Source organism: Epinephelus fuscoguttatus, linkage group LG3 (genome assembly GCF_011397635.1).
Source record: "Epinephelus fuscoguttatus linkage group LG3, E.fuscoguttatus.final_Chr_v1".
Classification (NCBI taxonomy): domain Eukaryota; kingdom Metazoa; phylum Chordata; class Actinopteri; order Perciformes; family Serranidae; genus Epinephelus; species Epinephelus fuscoguttatus.
Genome location: NC_064754.1, coordinates 39150891 through 39165560, shown reverse-complemented (window position 1 = coordinate 39165560; position 14670 = coordinate 39150891). Strand labels below are relative to the sequence as shown.

The following is a 14670-nucleotide window of genomic DNA, read 5'->3' as shown; positions in this document are numbered from 1 at the left end:
CAAATTGCCCAGGCTTCATACAGTTTTTTAACATTGCTTTCAACATTAAACTGTAGAATTACAATCAGCTAGTCACTAATGAGCAGGTGACAGCAACAGTGGAGCCTGTGCCTTTCTTAATTTGATACTTGACAGACAAGGAGATAAAGCAGGCTTGTATGAAATTTGTCAAACTGTCAGCAGCCTTTGTGAAGCCTGATTGTTGTTGTTGTGTGTTGCAAAATCTATCAATTAATGCAGGAATGGGAACAAAACAAATACAAATACACTGATTCAGTTTCTGACAATGTTATTTTGCATTGTGTTCTTGTGTCCATAGGTCTATGTAGTGAACACACCATTTGTATAACAAATATTCTGAGGACTTATTTACATAAAGTCAGCACTTCAATAGGAAGATGATGCGACTTGGTGGTTAAACTTGAATATTCTCTTTGATGACAGCTTCCCATCCTTTTTTTTTTAAACATCTCAGCATTTCAATCCAGATTTAAAAAAAAAAAAAAAACACCATAAATTTGGATATTCATACTTCACTGATAAGAATGTGGTTTGTGTATAATGAAATGCTAATGACAGATATATATGTTGAGATCTGGTGAGACGTCTCTCCCTTCTCTGTGTGTTTCTGGTTTGTCTGTTGGTCTGTCGAACCACTTTCCTCTAAAGTAAAATATTTTATCAACTTTTGAATCATAATAATAGATTATATTACATTTTGTATAGACATTCGTGGTCACTGCATCATGAATCCTAATAATTTTGATGATCTCCTGATGTTTCCTCTATCATCACCATGAGGCTGATATTTGTGATTTTCAGTAAAATATCTCAACACCTGCTAGATGGACTGTCATGAAATTTGGTGCAGGCACTCATGTTTCCCACTGGGATTAAATTTTATCATTTTGATAACTGATTATCCATCTGGCACCATCATCAGGTCAACATTTTAATTCGTCCAATACTTGAGTGTTTTAGTTTAATCTTTGCAACACTAAAAGTATTCAGCTTCAGCTGTGTTGCTCAGGTCAGTGCAAATCAGCAGGTGTTAGCGTGCTAACATGCTGAACTAAGTTTGTGAACATATGATACCTGCTAAGCATCAACATATTAGCGTCATATCAGCATCTCTGAGAGCACGCTGATGTTAGCATTTAGCTCAAAGCGTCATCTGTAGACTCCTAATGATGCAAGGCTCCTCTACAAGACAAGGTTAGGCCTACACCAACTTGTTTTTTTTTATTTCAAGTTGTTATTTAAGACTGAATATTTACACATTTGCAATCAATCAAATGACCAAAAAGCATACACCTAGTGACTCCATGAGGGTCTGTGACCCAGGGGCAATTGTCTGCTTTGCCCACTTCCATCCAGCCTTGTGGAAAGCCTTTCCAGAGGAGTAGAGGCTTGAAGCATAAAACAGCTCATGGTTTCAGAGTGTCATGTTTAACAATTACAAATGGGTAAATGTTTGAGCATCCTCATCCTTTTGACCACGTGGTGCATTTTTAAAATAGATGGTTATTTGCCTACGGATCACCAGGTCGAGGCCAAGCGGCCCAGCGGCCCAGCGGCCTAAGAGGTCAGGACTCTCCTGAACCTCAGTGTCATATGACTGTTGACTTATCTGTAGGACTAAGGATTCAGTCAAAATCACTTTACCATGTATTTGTCACACGATATAAGATAAGAAATAAAAGAAAAGAAGAAAACTACTCAAGCACAATTAAAGACAAAGTTAGATAAAGTCAAACAATTTGGTTTATAGCACCAAGTCATCAAGTCTAGGATTAACAGTGTACACCACAATAATGTATAATGTTAAGTATTGATACTCGGTGTTGTCTGTATTAATATAGCAACATAATAGAAACAGAGAGCCATCACTCTGATAAACAGTTAAACAAGTCATACACTGTCAATAGCCCATAACACCAAAACATCCGCTGCTCTAAGTTTTTAATGCATCAATTTTTTCATATGGACATTTCATCTGTCACTGTCAATATAAATCCCACATTCTGTATCTAGAGAAATGTACACATGGACATACTGTAAATAATCATCAAGTCCATGTATATCCATGCAGTATGTATTTCTTTGCAGTAACAATGTATTTTACAGCACACAGAACACTAGACCTGTATAGGTGTTTTATTTTTATTTATTTATATTATATAAACAACTTTTTTAACATACTTGTATACGATAGTCTTGTCTGTTCCTAGTAAGTTGGACAATAAATGTGATTCTGAATCAAATACAGTGTATCATATAGTAAGACGGTATGAAATGAACAAAATATAGTATGATATAGTACAGAAGCACACAATACATACACACAAACAGAAATATATAAATATATAAATATGTATATCACAGTATTGATCACTGGCAGCTCCTGGATGAACCGTGGTGTCTCATCCGCCGGGGGGCGCTGTGTTTTCTGCAACAACACGTTCACGTAGCGGGACACCAACAACTACTTCCGGGTTCACACTCACAAGAACAGGTTGGAGATAAATCCAATGGAGTCATAATTTTTGTGTACATAACCGTGTGTCCCCGCTGAAGGGATAAATTGTACTTGTATTACCGCATTTAGAAGCGGTGCTGAACGTTGTTGTTGAGAAGCTGCCGTTGGTTTAACGTTAGCTCGTGCTCCGTGTTAGCTGAACATGTCTGCGGAGGAAGCGGACAAAACAACCACCACTGATGCCAGCGCCGGAGATGAGGAGGAGGAATGGCTGTATGGAGGTATACAAAATACAACATATGCTGTCCGCAAACACAACTCTCCTTGACCGAAACATACATGTATCAATGTGTGTGTCAGTTAAGGAGTTGCTAACCAACAACACAGTCTGCTAATATGAGAAGATGAGAGGGTTAGCCTGGAAGCTAAGCTAGCAGAGCCTGTTTGCTTTTCCCGGCCTTTTGCAGCCGTGTGTATGACTTGAGGAGAAAGTGATTGAATGTACCTGTCACATATTGAACCAAACTTAAAATGCTGCAAAATGTCGCTCTGTTGGATATTTGCACAGGTTAAACACGAGAAGCTAATGAATGCCTTTGGAGCTGGTTGTTGTTGACACAACTATGTTGCATCTTTCATCTTTCAGATGAGTCAGAGAGCAAAGATGAGGACGAGGAAGCCAAACTGAATGCTGCACTCAGGTATTTAACATCTCTGACAACCCACATAAACACCTTGGATTTGTGTAAGTGTTACAAACACTCAGAAGACACCTGTTTCTATCATGAGGAGGAGGAGGAGGTGCTATTCACTGCAGCACAAAGAGAAACCATAAAGAAGCATAAACCCTCACACATCCATGCATTCATCCAGCTTATATGCATTCATACGTTTCAAGAAAAATGCATGAAAAATGATGTATCGTGTCAAACCATACCTTCTAATCCTCTTACATTTGCACCATCATCATCGTGATGTTAAAGGGCGTGAAAACTCAGCTTGAAAAAAGTGAAACGTCTCTCTTAAATTCATACGAAGCAGGGGACAAACCTAAGTGCCTTCTTTAAGATGGAGGTTTTGTTCACTATTTTTTGGGCATTTACAAGTTCATTTATGTTGTTTGAGGATGTTTAGAGTAACTGGTTATGTTCTATCTGTAACTGAAAGAAACTTAATGTTTATTTTATGTACAGTGCACCTGGTGATGCCTCAACAGAGGATGCTGCTGCTGATGCGGCTACACATGCTACAGGGAATGGAGTGGCCTCTGAGGTAGGAAGCGTGTAGGCACACAGTCACAGTGTGTGCTGCAATGTTTGCCCTGCTCTTTCTCCGTTTTGTTTTTGTACATGTGCGTATGTCACAGTTTACATTCCTCTCAGTTATTTTCTGTCCCTCTGAGAAACACTCATGTCTAATCTTTTCCTCCTTGACTTTCAGGCGACAGCTGAAGCTGCAGGTGAGGACGTTGACAGTGACAGCGACAGCGATGACGACGATGATGATGTCCGCGTCACCATTGGAGACATCAAAACTGGAGCACCACAATACACGTAGGTTATAGTCCAAGAGTGGGGTTTTGCAGATTACTTTAACAGACTTTGGCTAGTTTAAATTATATTAATATTATTAATTTTTGTTTTAAAAAAAGAGAAGTTGGGTTTTCCTGCACTTTTTTTGTTCATATTCATAAAACAAACAAGATTTGATTTTTAAAACATGTGCTTTCCCACACCATAATTTCTTGATAGTTTTCAGAAAAGGTCTCAGAACACTGCTGACCTATTGATATTGGTCCATGACCAGCAGGAAGTCAACACTGTCTTGTCTCTGATTAAACTTTATAAGCTTGTTGATGCTTTGACATGAGGCAAAAATAGCTTGTCTAGTCCACATCAAATACTGAGGATGCTAAAGCTTAAAAGTAACAGGAACTGTCATACACTATCAGCATATTAAGAAGCCTGTTCACCACAGTTGACTGTTCCTGTTCTTTACTTGTATATGGTGATATATCTGGTGTACATGACAGCTAATTATGAGTAGATTGTGATATCAATGACAGGGTTTTAATTTTTTTCCTCCCAGACCTTATGGAGCTCCGCCTGTCAACCTCAACATTAAGACAACAGGCTCTAGACCCTATGGACAAGGTATCATCCTCTATTCTTGAACTGGTTTCTGTTTTGACCTAAAAATATGTGTATTCTGCACTGATCTGTTCAACAGAGGATATAGAGATTACACAGAAGTAGTAAATAAGAGTAGTGTCTGGTTAACATGTTGTGTTGTTTATTTTCCGTAGCCTCCAAGATGAAGGGAGTGGACCTGGAGGCTCCTGGAAATATTAACGGGGTTCCCGTGCTTGAGGCGGACATGGAGTCCTTTGAAGAAAAACCCTGGAGGAAACCAGGTCTGTTTGTGTGTCTTTGTGTGTGTCTATTGAAAAAAACTGTAATAAATTGTAACTGTTTCTTTAGGCACCACAGTTACATGCATTTTCAGGATGTTTGGTGTCACTGACAATGACTTCATGCCGAGGGTGTGCAGTATATCATACATTTTGTGTGTGTGTGTGTGTGTGTGTGTGTGTGTGTGTAGGAGCGGATCTGTCTGACTACTTTAACTACGGCTTCAATGAAGACACATGGAAGGCTTACTGTGAAAAACAGAAGAGACTGCGCATGGGCCTTGAGGTCTCCACTGTCGGCTCAGTGACAAGCAAGATCACTGTGAGAGACCAGTGCTTACTCTGTCCTTTGTTTGTTTTTTCTTCCTGTCAACACCCTCTACATTTCATCACCCTTCTGTTTTCTTCACACACCTCTCCCTCTCACCACTGAGTTGAAATCAGAGCAGTTTCCTGCACAGTTTAACCCAGTCCTGTCCAAAGTCCAGCCTGGGGGCCAGTTGTGGCCTGCAGACTGATTTTAAAACTGCCCTCGGCCTGTCTTTCAAAATATACTTTATAATTAACACAATATTGATTAATCAAGCAAGATCATTTTTTTCATTCACCTCACAATGGCAGAACAATCATATTAGTTTGTAGGCATGCACCAAGAAAGAACTGTGCAGGTTGAATTAATGTGTTTTCATGGATAGACCGTAAACAAGCAAACAAACAAATACCTCACACCAGATATTTTTTGCTAGATAGCAGACCTACCTTCACTTTAAGATGAAACACTTGCGTTTGTGTCATTTGTCATGTAATTTTTTTAATAACCTATATGATGTGAGTAGCAGCTGGTCCCCAGGTATTTTCACATTATCTAATCTAGCCCCCATTCATAAAAGTTTTGACACACATGGTTTAATTGGAAGTTTTCCAGTATACGAAACGCTTTACCCCCTTTTTGTTTTAGGTCAGAGGAACAGTAACAAAAGTAAACAATGTATTTTAATTTCACACACTTCTATCGCCTGTATTTCTACATTGCTTTGAAGACACTGCCTTCAATCTCTACTAACTACCTCTGCTATGATTAACACATGAAATGAGCTCTTTTTGGCTCTTTCTTAGGTTCAGCAAGGCAGGACGGGCAATGAGAAGGACATATCCAGTTTGCCTGTTCACACCTCCAAACCAGACTTCACATCTCCTGTCAGTCTGTACAAGCCTGCTGTCAGTCAGGTCACCAGGTAACACCGTTATCTCTGCCTATTACAGATCTGGTAAAATAACACACGCAGTTTCCACTAGAAGTGATGCACAGAAATGTAGATAAGGTAGAAACTAAGTGTATTTTCATCCACCTGTTGTATGTGCATTTTTAAAAATAAATAATTAAAAGTCGAAACACAAATAAAAAATAATAAATGACAAAAAAAAAATCTATCAGGACGTACATGAAGCATGTGATTGAAATGTCTGCTTCAGCCTCTGCTCCACTGAAGAGAGTAAAAATTGCAGCAGACAAAAACATGAGATATGTGTTGGGCAATGATGGAAGTGTAACAAATTGATACATGAGCATCATATTTCCATCATGTTTTCTGCATGGTTGCCCTTTGTTTGAGATTTGACTGATACTTTTTTAAATACATCATCTTTTGCGCTTCCTGCAATGCTTCACTGGCACTTGGCTCTAGAATTAGCGCCATCAAACGTTTATCTCGATTTGCTCCACTCCTTATATTAACACAACAGTAGAGAATGGAAACGTTTATTAATTCACATTATCTTTTGATGAATTTCTGGAATAAAAAAAAAAATTGCACTACATTTGGATGGAATTTTGGCTCATGTCTAGACAAGGAGAAGCTGGAAGAGGAGAATTGATGCACAACGCATTGAGCATCTTAAGAGGAGGGAAAAATATTTATTTTAACCAGGTTGCTGTGAGGCAGCAGTAGTTACTGTGGAAGCAAACTGCACAGTGAAAATATTTCTTGTGTTAGCTTTTCAACATGCTCAGACTCCGTCTCGACTCACACGACACACAAAAACACACCTGGTCACCTCCAGGTTTATCAGTGTCCCTCTGGTTAGAATAGATCATCCCATGGGCTGTACGTGTGTGTGTTTGGGCCGATGTTACTCTCATCTCCTTTACCCCTGTCCTTTGTTTCAAAATGGTAGGATCTCTCCCCCTCAGTGGCCTGGCCCACCTGTTCAGGACATGTCCTATTATACGTAAGTTGGCATGGCCTTGTCTCTACAAGGTTAAATGGGCCTGATGGGAAATGTGTTGATGTTTAAAACAGGGGGCCTGGCGTTTTTCTTGACCATGAAACATGACCATAGAAAAACTCCTGGTGCTACTTCCAAGGCCCCAAATATTCCTTTCTTTAGGGGGGTGTGATGATGTGCATGTGTCGTAACGTAGTAAGTTAACATCAGTTAGAACTTTAGAAGGAGACACTAGAATATCTTCATTTTAGATGGACCACAGCTCAATTCACATCTCAGTCAGCTCAGGAAGTGACCTCATTTAGGATCGTTGTGGCCTGAGGGTAGAAGCTCTTCCTGAGCTTCTCAGTGCTGGCCGTGTGTACTAGATGCCATCCTCCCGACCTCAACATGGAGAAAAGACCGTCATGCAGGTGGTTGGGATCCTTAATGATTCTCCTGGTCTTAGTCCAGCAGCACCTGGTGTAAATGTTCCCTATGCAGGGTAGAGCAGTGCCTACTGTATGTTCAGCCAAACACCCACTCTTTGCAGGGCTTTGTGGTCCTGTTAGGTGCCGTTTCCATACCAGGCAGTAATTTTCTTCATCAGGACGCTCTTGATGGTGCAGGGGTAGAAATTCCTCACCCTGTAGCTTCTAAGGTGAAACAGTCTCTGCCTTGCCTTTCTTACCACTGAGTCAGGGGACCAGGCCCTCTGTGATATGGACACCAAGGTACTTGAAGCTGTCCACCCTCTTCACCAAGGACCCATTCATTTTAAGTGGAGCGTAGTTCCTTTCCTGCTTCTTCCTGCAGTCCATTGTCAGGGCCTAGTCTTTGGAACGTTCAGGAGTCTGCTCAAATTATTGGGGACTACATCATTAGAGACTTTCATGTGAATTAGATGTTTAGTCTATGCACATTGCTGATTATGTTTCTTATGTGTGGAAGTAGACAGTGTGTATGCTCAGTGTGTTGACTTTTACTTTTGAATATTCTTTTCCCAGGAAGCCCAGTGGTACTATAGATGTGATTGGCGGAGGGACAGCCACCATCAGCAGGGTTGAAGGGCGACGCAGACACAATCTAGAAGGCAACAATATCCAGGTACACAGAGCCAACACAGACTGTCGCTCTGAATTATGAAACATGTAGCTGTTTCTAAAAAAGTGATTTGAAAAGTTTTCCTGTTGCCTAAACTAGGGTTAACGTTAAGAGAAACTGAAGTGAGTGTGTTTTCATCCCAACCTTCTCTTGTCTCTTTGTGCAGGTGATCGCTGAACAATCAGACGCCGAGCCGACTCCAGCTAAAATTCCTACTTTCTTCCCTCCCGGACCGCTTCCTCCAAACATACCCCCACCTCCGTTCCTCCCTCCACCACCCAACGTCAACACTGCACCCCCACTCATCCCCCCACCCAGTAAGTTCATCATCATCTTATTCTCTCTCAGCTGGCCTCTTGTGTGTATTCAATTTTAAGCAATCATCTGATCTTCCCTTGTACTTGCTCTATTTTATTGTGTTCAGTGTGTGTATTCTCTCTTTCTCCCTCGCAGGGTTGCCCATTACTGTCCCTCCTCCTGGTTTTCCTCCTCCACCCAGCGGGCCCCCTCCTTCAATCATCCCCACAATGGACAGGTAATACACATGTTTAAAAAAATACACACACACACACACACACAAGCTGCTGTTAGTCAAACAGACTCAGTAACTCCCCTCCAGGCAACAGACACAAAAAGAAGCGTTTCTGACTTTGATAATTTTTTAGCTATTTGTTTCTCAACCATTAAAGCTGGAATTTGATATATGTAAATGAATGTCTGTTACACTCAAGCCCAGATGACTGATAAGCCTATCACTGCCAGGGGAGGTTCTCGGTACGTTGTAGCACACCAGCGTTGTGGTGTCTGAGGCAACTTTGCAGTGCTGTTGCACTGGAAGTGATATTTTTTACATCAACCCGCCAGAGCGAAAGGGGGCAGGAAGCCAGGCGAGACCATAGCAACAGAGCAGCAGCTAGATGCATGGTGAAAGGTTAGCATCTCCGAGTGGATGCTCCACATACAAAAGAAACTTCAGAGGAAGTCAAAGAAAGAAAGCGATCGATGGCAAGGACAAACACAGATCACCATGACCAAATACAACTACAACTGTAATCTAAAAGCTGTAACTGTAGGTCGATATAGTGTAATCATCCCAATCTGATACAATCATCAGTCTAAAATAAACGTGGAAGCACTGGAGAGCGATGGGCAGCAAATCACTGTTAGTATCGCTGTTAGTTTCCATCCTCTAACCTAGTTTTTACTCATCTTAACATGAAAAAATACTTGGTCCTTGCCATGATAGAAGCACACCCACAGACGCACGCACACACACACACTAACACTAACATGTTGCCTTTCCTCTGTTTCTGCAGTAGCCATGGTGGAGGTTATGATGGACGCTCTGTCCCTCCATACCCATTCCCTCAAGGTAGGAAACTTTACAGTGTAATCTGGTCTTCTAACATCAGCAGCACAACAGTGTCAGTCGATTCAGTCGATTAATAAGAGATCTACTGTCATATACACATATAGAAAATATAATCCTGCAATGTGTTTAAAACAGTGGAAACAAAGATATTTTGACAGAAATGCGTCCTAAATATTCATGTCATTATGATTTATAAAGCATTATCACCCATTGGCATGATTAGTGACTGTCAAAGATTGCGAACTGGATTTGAACAAAGTCTGATTTCCAGGAAACATAAGAAAGCAAAGTAATAACCAAGCCTTCATCTCCCTTCCTATTTACATTTTCAGGTGCATACCCTCCACCCATTGCTGGAGGTGTGCCTCCTCCTTGGCCCCCCATAATGGACAACTCTAAACCCTGGGACTACTATTCTCGTCGAGACGACAAGAGAGAGAAGGAAAGAGAAAGACCCCGAGAGAGGACACATGAGAGGGAGAGAGAGAGGGAACACAGTCCTTCAGCTATCGGCTACACCAGGTGAGACGGATAAAAACAGACAGACACAGACTGATGAAATATTAGATAAAAAAAAAACCTCTAACATTAAAATGAAATATTTTTAATCAGAGAATGGACTTGTTTGGTATACATGCAAACATAACATACTCAAGTTAAAGGTCTTGTTCTTTCAACTTCCATAGTGACGAGGAGCGGTATCGTTACCGTGAGTACCAGGAGCGTGGTTATGGAGAGCGTCATCGTGACCGGTCGAGCCGGGAGAAAGAGGAAAGACACAGAGAGAGACGGCACCGAGAGAAAGAGGAGGGACGCCACAAGTCCTCTCGCAGGTATAAAGACACACACACGCAACTTTTCTTAGGAAAACTGAGTTTGCTAAACTCCTCCCCCAAACAGTCATCATCCTGTCATAACTTAGCAGCTATAACTAGGCACAGTAGGCTGACAAAATTTGGATTTATCCACATGTTGCAGCAGTGTACATGGAGCTGTAGTATGAGTGATACTCAGCTTAAAGAGAGTTTAAAAAAAAAACATGTTCTTAAATGGCACCTCTACTGTGTAGCATGTCTTTTCTGAGTACAAGTTGATCCTAGATCCTAGCACAGTAGTACAAAATTCATTGCACATAATAACATTGTCAGTGTCAGGCAGAAAATGTATTACATTTTTAAATTGACCTCTTTAGGAGGGTCCAGGCCAATAACTCATTCATCACTCATTTACAGTTCATTCTGATGTGCTGGGCATAAACAAAGAGAAAAAGAATAATAAGATAATGTCCTAAACAGATAAAATAAAATAAATCACATCCTGTCCTCAGATCATTAGTATGTGTAACAAGTTAAGAAATTTGGTAAACTCTGATTTAAACAAACATTCTAAATCATTATTATTAGAGGTGGGGAAAATAAAATCGATTTTTATATTAATCGTGATTTTTTTCTTGGATGATTCTAAAAATAGATTCTGTCTCCAGAATTGATATTTTTCAGTTACTTTTTGACAGATTTTTTTATTTATGGTACTAGTTTAATGAGCAGAAGCAGCTAAATGTAGCAGTTTACCTAAAGATGGGGGTGGATAAGGAGAATGTTTTTTCTGTATGGTAAAGATGGTGCACCACTCTGCATTCAAATTAATTTCAGATGGGCTGACTGACATGATGTGCATAATTTTTTTTAGGAATTATGACTCATAATATGCAGAAGTCGCTAGAATTGAATTCAATTTTTGGTTTTGTGTAAGGAAAAAAATCCAGATAATTGAAATATCAAATCGCAATACTTGTAAAATCGCAGTTATTCAGAATCGCAATGTAAATCGCATTGGGACCCAGAATCGTGATAGAATCGTATCAGGACCAAAGCATATTGTCCCAGCCCTAATTATTATAATGAAATTAATTACTTTTAGCCAAATTTATCTTTCTTCAACCGTCCATTGTATCATTTCATGTGTGTCTTCTAAAGCAGACAGAAGCACATGGCTAATAATTATGCAGAAATATGTCAACAGACTTAAGCTAGGCTGTCCAATCCTGCAGACTCTACTAGACTCCCATTAAAAAGATGCGAGATGTTGAGTCCGGGGAAACTCATACAGATATTTACACACTTTGTTGTCCTGGCTCAGCATGAGAGGATGTTTGTGCCACTGATTCCCCTCTTTCACCAGTAAAAAAAAACAAACAAACAAAAAAAAAACCCCAACATATATCCATGACTGACTGTGTGAGCTCAGCTCAGCTAGTTAGCATTTGAGATAGTAACCCTGTCAACTAAAGAACCAACAGAACTGTGTAAGACATGATTATTTCCATGTTTTCCTGTAAACCCTCTCTGATTGGGCTCATCTTGCCTTTGTTCCATTCACTGAAGCTACAAAATTACAATACTGCCTTCTTCTTTAGAGACTATTTACTACTCCAAGTTTTATTATTTGGGGCTAAGGGAAAAAAATATTTTTATGTATTTGCATGATCCATGTGGGTCACATTTTCAGGTCAGAAAATCCAGAATTAAAAAAAAAAAATCCAGAAAAATGACACCCCTGCTTATAAAATCTGGGACAGGTACAAAAGCAAGCTTCTTATTTCTGGCTCATGATTGTTGGTAGATGCTGTTAACTGAAATGAGACGGTGCTTTTGTCTGCCCCTGAAAACAAGGACGACCCCCCCCTCTTTTTTTTTTTTTTTTTCTCAGTTTTCAAAAATTACTAAGGATTTCGCTTTGTTGTTATGTTCACTGTAAAATGCATATGTGGTGCGTCAGAACAGGAAGACTGGCAGCTGTAACAACAATAACTAAGTGGGATAAGGGCATAGCAAATAGCAGACTGAGAAACTGGATCTTTCTGAAACAGTATATCAGAAATATTTTCCATTTTTCAGTTGTCTCAAACTTTGTCCTTCACCTAACTTCACTTCCATTATTCTTATGTGGCACCATGCTGCCAGCCTGTCATTTTCTTTACCCTTTTGTCTGTCTCCATTTCATTTCACCTTTTCTTTCACCCATTGATCTTGTCTGTATTTATACCTCTCTCCTACCTAACCTTTTTATCTCCCTTCCCTCCCTGCCCTTTACTTTCCGTCTGATCTCTTTCCCTTCCCTCTCAAATATCCCCTCACCTCACCTCCTCTGCCCTTTTCACACTCTCGTCCTTCTCCTTCCATTAGCAGCAGTAGCAGGAGGAGGCACGACAGCGAGGAGGGCGACAGCCACCGGAGGCACAAACACAAGAAGAGCAAGAGGAGCAAGGAGGGCAAGGAGGCCAGCGAGGACATCAGCGCAGACCAAGAGAACCAGGAAGCCATGGAGTAGTGATAGCCCCCTCCTGTTTTGCCTCTGTCTGTCTCCGGTCCCGTCTGTCCCTCTGTGTCTCCCACCGAGATGAGAAAGAAGGAAAGGGAGACGATGAGCGCAGACCAACAAAACCAGGAAGTCGCAGAGTGATCGATGCGCCCTGTCACTCCCCTATCCATCAATCTCAATTCTCCTCCACAGTCCTGTCGTTCATCCTCACCATCACAGAGAATGGATGGAGCAGAGGAGGTGGTAAAGGAGGGATGGTTGTCACTTGTACTTCATCTGTCTTTCCATCACTAGCTGACATCAGGCAGGACATCAATCCATCTTCATCCCCTTCCTCTTCTCCCCAGCCCTCCTCTCAGAGTACTGCTGTAGGAGTTAGGTCATGCTTGGAGATTTCTCTGTATAGTCAGGATGATCAGCAGATTTAGCTCTTTTTGCTGTCATTTGTTTGTTTGTTCTTGTTCCGTATGAAGACATCTTTAGACAGCTGTCAGTTTGAGTTTGATTAAAAAAAAAAACTTTTGATAAGATGTTGTTTTGTGACTTTTTTTTAAATAAATGGTCCAATATTTCTTCACATAATATTTTCCTAATTCTGATTCATATTAATCTTTCACAGAACTATGTAGTCTACTCATTCTGCATGTTTAAGTCCTCCTCCGCTTAAAAATGTGTTCTTATTTCACATGGGTGTTTGTGCCTCACTGTGCAGTATTTATGAGCAGAGTTTCACACTAGAAGGTTGTTTGCACATTCATCTGTTGAAGGGGTTCGTTTGTCTGTGCTCAACTTAAAGTTTGAGACCAGCAGTTTAAGTCATCTTCTGTCCAACAATTCAAAATATTCACACATTCATAGATTCTGGATGTCTGTGTAAATGTAATTATGCCCCTAAGACGGAGTGATAGCCGTGGCCAGAGGTATAATGTTTTCGGGCTGTCCGTGCTTCCATTTGTCTGCCCATCCTTCCGTTTGTTCCCTTCTCGTGAATGTGATATCTCAAGAACACCATAAGGGAATTTCTTCAAATTTGGCACAAACGTCCATTTGGACTCAACGATGAACTGACAGAATTTTGATGCTCAAAAGTCACGGTCACTGTGATCTCAATCCATCTCATTCTCATAAATGCAATATTTCAAGAGAGAGTTTCCCAAAATTTGGCACAAATGTCCATTTGGACTCAAGATTGAACTGATTAGAATATGGTGGTCAAAGGTCAAGGTCACTGAAACCTCTCAAAACATGTTCTTGACCACAGCTTAAGAATTCATACACTAATTACGTTCAAACTTAACACAAATATCTAATAGGACCTAATGATAACATGATGATGTATCCAAAAGGTCAAAGGTCAGCTTCACTGTGACATTGTAATGTGCAAAAACACTTCTGGCCATTATTCAACGCCGTAACTCAGGAGAAGAAGGGGAGAAATTTATGAAGATATTTAATTGGTGTCACTGATCTTGGGTGTCCACCTTGAAACTGTGCTGATTGTTTAGATCTTCTGTGCTGCTAAGTTGAAGATGTGTGTGAAACATCCATGTTTTCACAGACATGGTTGTAAACTGTAAGTGCAACGTGAGTGGTTTGCGGAGGCATACAACCTCAAGACAGGAACTGTGGTTTTGACAATTTAGAATGAAGTAATTGCACCTTTTTGTGGAGAAACCACATCAGACATAAAGTAATACTCCAAGTGGGGTATTTTAAAGTCTTAAAAAGGGCTGGATATCCCAATATGAAATACATTAATATCACGCCTCTTTGAATTTG

General features: G+C 40.4%; 1 protein-coding gene across 3 annotated transcripts; it reads left to right on the top strand.

Moving 5' to 3' along the window:
• Nucleotides 1-2471: 2471 nt before the first annotated feature.
• Nucleotides 2472-13419, top strand: fip1l1b (FIP1 like 1b (S. cerevisiae)). 3 transcript variants are annotated; one of them, XM_049571937.1, is made up of 16 exons: nucleotides 2472-2760; nucleotides 3126-3180; nucleotides 3673-3751; nucleotides 3920-4032; nucleotides 4568-4632; nucleotides 4785-4892; nucleotides 5081-5211; nucleotides 6006-6124; nucleotides 7065-7118; nucleotides 8102-8201; nucleotides 8365-8515; nucleotides 8652-8733; nucleotides 9515-9570; nucleotides 9903-10092; nucleotides 10257-10403; nucleotides 12759-13419. In XM_049571937.1, exons 1-16 carry the CDS (start codon nucleotides 2682-2684, stop codon nucleotides 12898-12900), a joined length of 1671 nt encoding a protein of 556 aa, XP_049427894.1. In that variant the 5' UTR covers nucleotides 2472-2681; the 3' UTR covers nucleotides 12901-13419. The 3 variants fall into 3 exon arrangements, with proteins under 3 accessions (XP_049427894.1, XP_049427893.1, XP_049427896.1); XM_049571936.1 differs by having other exon boundaries at nucleotides 12756-13419; XM_049571939.1 differs by lacking the exon at nucleotides 7065-7118 and having other exon boundaries at nucleotides 12756-13419.
• The last annotated feature ends 1251 nt before the right edge of the window (nucleotides 13420-14670 follow it).

Bases quoted from the DNA above. Each gene is read 5' to 3' on its own strand.
- fip1l1b (XM_049571936.1), top strand. From the start codon at position 2,682: ATGTCTGCGGAGGAAGCGGACAAAACAACCACCACTGATGCCAGCGCC. The intron at 6,125-7,064 runs GTAACACCGTTA...TCAAAATGGTAG, and splicing joins GCTGTCAGTCAGGTCACCAG to GATCTCTCCCCCTCAGTGGC. The intron at 10,404-12,755 runs GTATAAAGACAC...TCCTTCCATTAG, and splicing joins CGCCACAAGTCCTCTCGCAG to CAGCAGTAGCAGGAGGAGGC.